Below are 8,451 nucleotides of genomic sequence, written 5' to 3'. Positions count from 1 at the left end.
CGTTGTAGAAGTCAGACACGTAGACAGGTTATCTTTAATGGTTTTTATTAACTTATGCAAATATGTTTTAACTGCAGCACATTGTGTGCTTACAAATGACTTAATTGCCCTAATAAAAGATTAGAGATGTAAAAAGCTGTGCTGAATCTGAACCAGGAGGAAATACACTCTGCAATAAAGGAAAACAACAGTATTCACATACAACCGAGGATCAACAGTGTGAGCACTACTTTGCATATAATGCCAGCATGTTACATAATGAGTAGATAACTGAGTTGGAGACGTCTTTTTCTACAGGACTGGCACTCTGGTGGCTTAATGATTAAGGATTCCCACATCACACACTTGAGATATAGCCACAGAATAAAAAAAGAAAAAAAATGTATATGCACTGTAACACACACCAAAAGAAAGGCTTATGCGTGCTGCAATCTTATTTTTCATGTTCAGAAAAAAGAAAAAAAAAACCATAAGGTGTTAGTTTCTATTTTAATCCTCCTGCTGACTGCATAGCTACACTTGGACACAAAAACTGAAATTCTTTGAGTAGCAACTGAAGGATACCATGTAGCTCGCCAAAGATAAAGGCAACATTTGGGGCTGCTCTGCCGTCTCACAGCTGATTAATGCGCTCAGAGCTGGTTTACTAGAATTCAAGTTTAATACTAAATATAACATACCAGTACATGTGTTGAGCTTTTCAGGAATGTGTAAATATGCAACAGTGGATTCTAAAGTGTCTTAGTGGAGTGTTCAGGTCAATGGTTTTGACTGGACTGTGACTCCGTACTAGATGCTGCTGCGGCTTCAGCTTCCTGATGCATTTGGCTGAGGTATTTGACCAGGCTCTCCAGCTGAGGGTTTCCCCCAACCTCCCTGATGAGCCGATAGGCCTCCACCTCAAGGTCCCGCAGAGTCTGACGGGTGTAGGCAAATGAGCCTACCTTCTCCAGGTAGTCAACGCAGTATCGTTTGATGTCCATGTTCTCTGTGCGCTGCCTGAGGATGTTCTGCACTTGAGTGCTTTCTGGACGTGACCATATGGCATGAATGGTGGGGAAGGAGAACTTGCCCTCAGTCAGGTCCTCACAGAAGCTCTTGTTTTCACTGTACTCGCAGGAGCTCAGGTTGGCATAGTCGTCGCGGATCTGGAAGAAGAGGCCCAGTGTGTCCAGGAGGGGTTTCAGGTCCTGTTTCCAATCTGAGAAGAGCTGCATCAGACCCACAGCCAGGCCAAAGAGCCCTCCAGTTTTCTGTAGCACCATGTTGCGGTACTCCTGCTCAGTGGGACAAGTGTAAGTGTCCCTCCAGTGGATGTCTTTGCCCTGACCACGATGCAGCTCCAGCAGCTGTTGGGTAAACACCTGGACAGCCTCAGGGTGCTCCAGGGTCAGCACCTTCTCCAGTCCCAAAAAGTAGACGTAGTTGGCTGAATTGATAACTGAGGGAATGCCATAGATGCTGTGAGCCACAGGGAAGCCTCGTCGCAACTTCGAGCTGTCCTCGATGTCATCTATGAGCAAGCTGGCATTGTGCAGCATCTCTGTCACCTCAATGATCACCTGAACATGAAAGAAAAACTGATTAACAAAAATACATAATCTTCCCCATTTTATAGTTATTAATGTACTCTAACTTTCCAGATGTTACAAATATATTAATGCCAAGTAATAAATTAAATGAACCAAACGTCCTCTTCCTGCTCTTGAACTAGCAGAGACAGTAACAGTCTCAGGAGCTCTGTGTACATTATGCACTACAACATGTAAACAGCAGAGGGTGCCATGTCTACACTCATCTGCACTTCTCCACAAGTGAGTCTTCACCAGCAGACAAAATAGTTGATGCTGAAACACACGAGGCCATCAGTCAGAGAAAAATGACTTAAGCAATGACACAACCAGACCAGAGCTGCCTTGTATTCCCATTTTGACAGAACTGCTATCAATTTTATCTACAAAACTCAGATGTCATGCCCGAGAGAGAACCAATGGGAATGTAGTCACATGGCTAAGCAACTAGGGGTGACACATGACACTGCAGAGTTTAGTGCACTTTCACCTGCTCTGAAGTGAATGACAAAGCTGAGCGCTTAACCTTACAATAACAACAAGCTCCAGCAGCTTTAATAGGACCTTTATCCACAGTGACACACGAGCTCTGGAAAGTCAAAGCCTTTGTACAAATTCTTTTATATCCTTTTTCCACCTATACCTACATACTTTGCTTGCTGTTAAATAACTTAATTTGTCCTTTAACAGCAGTGCACGCTGGCGTAGCACATTTCCTCTGTTCACCGGGAGGAACCTCAACCTGGTGACCTAAATGGCTTTGTTTCAGGTCCACGTCTGACACGACACAGCCAGGGTTGCCATGAGGTGGCCACTTTCCTGAGCTGCCCATGGCGCCTGCTGGGGTACTCTGCTGGTTTAAAGACAAGTGGTGTGGCCTGGTAATGAAAGCTGTTTGTATGGGGCTGGGGAGCACAAAGAGAGGCTCAGTGGGTCAGGCAGATGGCCAAGGCTGGGCCAGTTGAGCAGTTTATCCGCCAAACACAACCTTTCCTTCGGCAGGGCCCTGACACTTGCATGAAAGGGGGGGTCATGGGTAAAGCTACAATGAATGCACACTTGAGCGAGAAAGTGGAAAACTACATAGACGGAGACGTACTCGAGAATTCAAAGGCTCATTACAGCCAGACTGTAAACTATGTCATAATCTAGACAGAATTTGAAATTCATAACAGCCACCTCAGATGACAACAGCAGCTATCAATCTGGAATACAAAAAGCAACAATATTCAAGCTTTGGATGTGGAGTGTCTGGGTTCTCCAAAGAACCTCATTAGTCAGCCTGTCACTGTATAATGCTGCCGTTCAAGTGCAGAGTGTCTGCATCGCTCTGCAAGACTTCATTGATTAGAGGTCACTGAGGCAGAAACTTGCTCTGTTTGCCAAAGTTACATTCTGTGATCCATTAAGAATGAAGAGACTCCTGCACAACAATTGAGTCCAATATAAGAAGGAGAAATAACTTCGACACAGACAAGTCAGTTGTATGTATGCATAAACCTGTCTCTCTCAGAGGGACTACAACCTAACCACCTATACCCGAGTCCGACTGCACGACTGTTTAACATGGTCATCCCACATACACTGCACCTACTGGATGGTGTCATTTGTATTTATTACAAAACACAAGACCCTGACATCTGTTAAAAATGTTGCCCCAAACAGCCATTATTTTTTTTATTTTTTTTACTGCATCTGAAGTTAGCAAGAGTCAACTGCGCATGTGTGAGGTCCTAATGAAGAGCCATGTCACACAGAGCAGCGGTGTGTTTCACAGAGGTTTTTCAACAGCAACGGGGGCCTATGGCACAGACGAATCAGTTAATCCAGGTTGTATGTCGACTGACAGACATCAACTGTAAATAGAGGCAGTTCACTCTTGGCTTTAGTCTCTGTATGGGAATTGTTAATCTATTACTATAGAAAATGGCAGACCTTATCCTTTAACATTTAAGGAAAAGAGGGGTTATGTTGTACAGCAGCAGTCACATGAGTGTGGCTGTTGTTCAGGCCATCATCTACTAGCCAAACTGATCACGAGATGTATCAGGATCTGTCTAACTACTGCAGCTTAAAGTAAATAGAGGCAGTTCACTCTAAGATTTTTCATGGAAAAATCCCTGCAATATGGGTATATTACAAAAAGGCATAGTCTAGTGTGATCAGGACTTCACAGCAAAACAACTCCTTATCTGCTCCATGCAGTGATAACCCCTCTAACACATTACAGGTTGTATGTAGGAATCTGACCCATTTAAAAAGAGAACTTTACTGCCCAACAGTTATGAGCTACTACCCATCGTATTTGATTTACTAACCTGCCACCCAGTTGCTGGCTTGCTATTTTCCCCACAGAGGTCGCTATATCATCATCATAATAATAATAATAATCTCACTCTGGCTCAGTCACAATAATACCTACAAGAAGATCAGAGGTCGAGGCAGCACACATTCTCATGAATGACACGTTTTTAAAAGTGAAAGACAATGTATACATAAGCTAACCTTTCCGCATTGTCACAGAGAACAGGAGGAAGCCAAGTCAGTTAAAGGTCAAAGGCATCTCATGTGTACATGGGGAATTTCCCAAACCTCCCCAACCTGGGCTGTACTACACAGTACAAAAGCACATTGAGGTTTGAAAAAAAGCACTGCAAAATGAATGAGACAGTGTGTCACTGTCACTGCCTCCTGCTATCTGAAGGCATGGTTGTTTCCATGGCGGCGACTTCTTGGCAGCAGTGTGCTAATGATGATGAGGACTGCTCGCAGTCTCCAGGATGGGTTTTTTGGGATGGGTGCAGCAGGAGTTTTCGGAGCTTCTACCCGGGGGCAGGGTGGGGTCAGAGGAATCCACAGGGGGAGACAGTGAAGTAGATTTAAACCCCAGCTACAGGTTGTACCATAACAAGGAAATTCAGTCTTAATCAAAATTATCAGGAGAACAGAAGTAGATTTAGATACAACCAGCATATGAATGTGAGTAGGACACATGAAACATCACAAACTGACCAGTGAAACCCCAAACTCCAAGGTAACACTGTAACATACAGTATGTAAAATCAAAATTAAAACAGAAAAGTGATCTGTAAATCATCTGCATCCTATATTACATTGAAAACAATATAGCAGCACATTATTTGATGTGATGCCTCATCAATCTTATTCTTTGCTCAAAACAGATAAAAACTCAAATATAATGGAGTGAATTCAGTAAATAAGACCATGCACATTTTCACAGTGATGCTTTCATCTACACAAGTGATTTTTTGCACCTCTCTCAAGGAGCACTGCTGACCCCCACAAAAAAAAGAACATTTGTAGTAGGTAGGTAGGACTTTATTGATCCCACATTGGGGAAATTCTGTTTGTGGATACGATCAATCGTCAAAACACAACAAGCTACAATCCATTGCAAATCCCAGCATGACTGTGAGCATATCTGCTTCTCTGAAAAAAACAGAACTGAGATGTTATGGAAAACGTACAACTTGGTTCTGGTTTTAATGTCATTAATCTTTATGGAAATTATTAAAATACAGTTTATCAGTCTCATATCTTGAGTCATGAAACCATGTTATTCAAATGTTTAAAGACATTTCTGTCATATGGCACTTAATTTTGTTTGTATTGTAGCAAACACATATACATTGTCTTAGTTTCCTTTTGCTATACTTTTGTTATATTTTAACTTTTTTTATGATGTGCTCTTGATAATATTATTAAATAAAGATATAATTAACATGCCACCACTGAGCAACTTGAAAGCCCTGCACTGTGCGTGGGCACCTTGAAATGAAAGAGTAGATGTAACAGCTACCTTTTCAGGAAAGTGCCTTTTCAAGAAGAAGTGAATGAATGAATAGAGAGCAAACACTGCAAGTGTTATAAATACATCCACAGTGAGCAGGACTTCATTAGTGCCATAGTATGACTGATGCTGTTTAGAAAGCAAAATACTTTAATGGTCCAATCAATGATTTTTTTTGACAATATTAAAGTTGGCCTCTTCACACACACACAAAATCAATCCTTTATTTTTCTTTGTTCAAGTTTAAAAAGGAGCTCTTCTGTACCGTTACGGGGGTAGAAATGACATAAAAATGATCCGGTAAAACACTGAAGAAATGTCCACACACCATAAGATGCCCTGGCTTGTCTGACTGGCACAGCTTACTATTGTAACCACATCACGGTGGTTACTGTGGTCACTGTGACGGCCTCGCTTGTTCCTGCAACTGGTTTAACAGCCATTTACCAGAGCAACACCAGACCTTTTTCAATTGCTCCACAATGTGCGATGTGGGTGGCAATTCAGAGGTCTGGAAATGGGCTAATAGACTGTGCCTTTAAGCACATGGTGGACTACCTGTAATGTAAACAGGGTCACTGGTAGTGACAGACCTACAGTGAATAACCATCACCCAACTCAGCACCATTAGCACCATCTATGTATATGAGAAAACAAAATGCATGCAACTTCAACAATTAATGAAATCAGCAATTAGGGAAAACTGCAAAACTAGAGATAAAAACAAATATAGAAGACAATAACTGATTCCTCTGCCTTGTAGTTTATCCCATTTGATCCTCAGCTGCATTGACAGCCTCCTCTAATAAATTATAGATGCTCTGTACCCAAGATTTACATTCAGTTAGGAACAATTCAGCTGACACAACACTCTGGTTGCATTACATCCTATTCAGGACAAGTATAGCATCACTTCCCCTTTCTGTACCCATGTGCAAGTACAAAGATCAGATGACTGAATGTTAAGAGGCTTGAAATGACCGATTTCTTACCTGCAGTTTGTCCTCTGGAACATGGAGCCAGTGGTTAAATGCTTGGGCAAGTTTTGTCCTCACCTGTTTTCCTGATGATGGAAAAAAAAAAAAAAAAAGAGCTCAGTTATTTTGATAGTCAGCAAGATTAGCACTGTTGAACGCAAATGAAAAGAAAAACAAGAAATGCACATGTGGATGAGGACTATAGTAATACAGCCAGTGGATGGTAGCTACATATTACTAGAGAAGCCAAGCTTTAAAGGAGAATTACATCGTTTTAGAACTTGTTTGTCGATACAACTACAGGGAAGCATGACACTGCTGTCATGTTCACTGTTGTAGACCTAAAGCACTCTGTGAGAAACAGCTTTATAACCGTGTCCTATAAAACCTAAATAAACTACTAAAAAAAAAAAAATTAAGGGGACACTTAATCATCACAGTATAACACCAAATTGGTTAAACGTCATGGATATCAATCTGTCCAGAGGTCATGTTAGACTTTATCGTTGTCTGTCATTTTGACAGACAGGGTCATAATTTATTGTTACCTGTCAATTTACTATTTGGATGGGTGGTGGGAAGAAAAAAAAAAAAAAAAAAAAAAAAAAAAAAAAAAAAAAAAAAAAAAAAAAGCCCCATGTATCAAATGTGATACAAAAGAAATAGAAATAATCAAAATAATATGGCACCTCTATTCTATTCTATATGCCTGGACTGTCTATGCATATATGGCAAATAAAAATCGTGAATCTTGAATTTCGAATCATGAATTTTATTTTGGATTTTGTTAAAAGGTTTAATAAACATCTCAGTTCCAAAAAATTAGAATGTTCTGGCTATTTTTTGATATGTTGGTCTTTACAGGGTTAATAGTATTTAATTTTCATTGTAATTTTTAGTAATTAATATACAGAACAAGCTAATGTGCAGCCACTTTTCATGTCAACATGACGTTTTTCCCCCCACAGTGACAGCAGAGGCCACTAAAAACACTGCAGCCATTGTGCATAAACAAGCTAAAATGAACTCTGCAATTTTACAAAATTAGACAACTACCATAAAAATATGAACAACCCATGTGCACGGAGTTTGGCTAACTGTATTGAACTCAGCTGACTTGCGCCGGAGAGTGGACTTGCTAGCTCCACTTCAGCCAAAGTTTTGAAGTCGGGGAGCATTTCTCTGGGGACGTTGCTCTGAACGTGAGACTTCCCGATCCTCAGACAGAAGGAACCTGCAGCATGTGCTCCTTCTGCATCACAGGCGCAGCTGCACCCATCTGTGATGTGTCATAGATGCACTCCGTGGCCTCCAGTCCATGGCTGTTCAGCACATCATCAGCTCCCCAATAACAAGATGCATTGAGTATGGTCTCAGTTCTTCATCCACCACATCAGTTCCTCTTTTTTTCCACCTTGTTTACCAGTGATATAGCAATTACTCAAATTTTTAGTAGCCTTACTCTAAGTTGGGTTCAGGTAAATTGCCCTCTCTTTTCATATTGGTCAAAATGGCAGACGGCCTTCAGATTTTTCATCATTATAAAAAAAAAAGTCTGTCAAAGATGGAATTATAATCAGTTAACATACAGTGGGTACGGAAAGTATTCAGACTCCCTTAAATTTTTCACTCTGTTATATTGCAGCCATATGCTAAAATCATTTAAGTTCTTTTTCCTCATTAATGTACACACAGCACCCCATATTGACAGAAAAACACAGAATTTTTGACATTTTTGCAGATTTATTAAAGAAAAACTGAAATATCACATGGTCATAGATATTCAGACCCTTTGCTGTGACACTCATATATTTAACTTGGGTGCTGTCCATTTCTTCTGATCATCCCTGAGATGGTTCTACACCTTCATTTGAGTCCAGCTGTGTTTGATTATACTGATTGGACGTGATTAGGAAAGCCACACACCTGTCTATACAGGTATGTGCCAAAAAATTAGAATATCAAGGAAAAGTCCATTTATTTCAATAATTTGTTTCAAAAAGTGAAACTTGTATGTTATATTAGTTCACTGCACACAAAGTGAAATATTTCAAGCCTTTATTTGTTTCAATTTTGATGATTATGGATTAAA

At 40.6% G+C, this 8,451-nt stretch overlaps 1 protein-coding gene across 2 annotated transcripts in view; it reads right to left on the bottom strand.

Moving 5' to 3' along the window:
- Nucleotides 1-639: 639 nt before the first annotated feature.
- Nucleotides 640-8,451, bottom strand: part of ggps1 (geranylgeranyl diphosphate synthase 1) — a 21,107-nt gene continuing 13,295 nt past the window's right edge. For both annotated transcript variants that reach the window (XM_020603327.1, XM_020603336.1), the window contains exons 3-4: nucleotides 6,375-6,445; nucleotides 640-1,562 (exon numbers count right to left, since the gene is read on the bottom strand). In XM_020603327.1, coding sequence (XP_020458983.1) covers nucleotides 759-1,562; nucleotides 6,375-6,445 — 875 coding nt within the window. In that variant the 3' untranslated portion in view covers nucleotides 640-758. The remainder of the gene's footprint in view (nucleotides 1,563-6,374; nucleotides 6,446-8,451) is intronic.

The sequence above is a fragment of the Monopterus albus genome, unplaced genomic scaffold (assembly GCF_001952655.1).
Source record: "Monopterus albus unplaced genomic scaffold, M_albus_1.0 scaffold3.1, whole genome shotgun sequence".
NCBI classification, from domain to species: domain Eukaryota; kingdom Metazoa; phylum Chordata; class Actinopteri; order Synbranchiformes; family Synbranchidae; genus Monopterus; species Monopterus albus.
The sequence above is the reverse complement of the archived record's forward strand: the minus strand, read 5'-3'. Positions and strand labels throughout refer to the sequence as shown.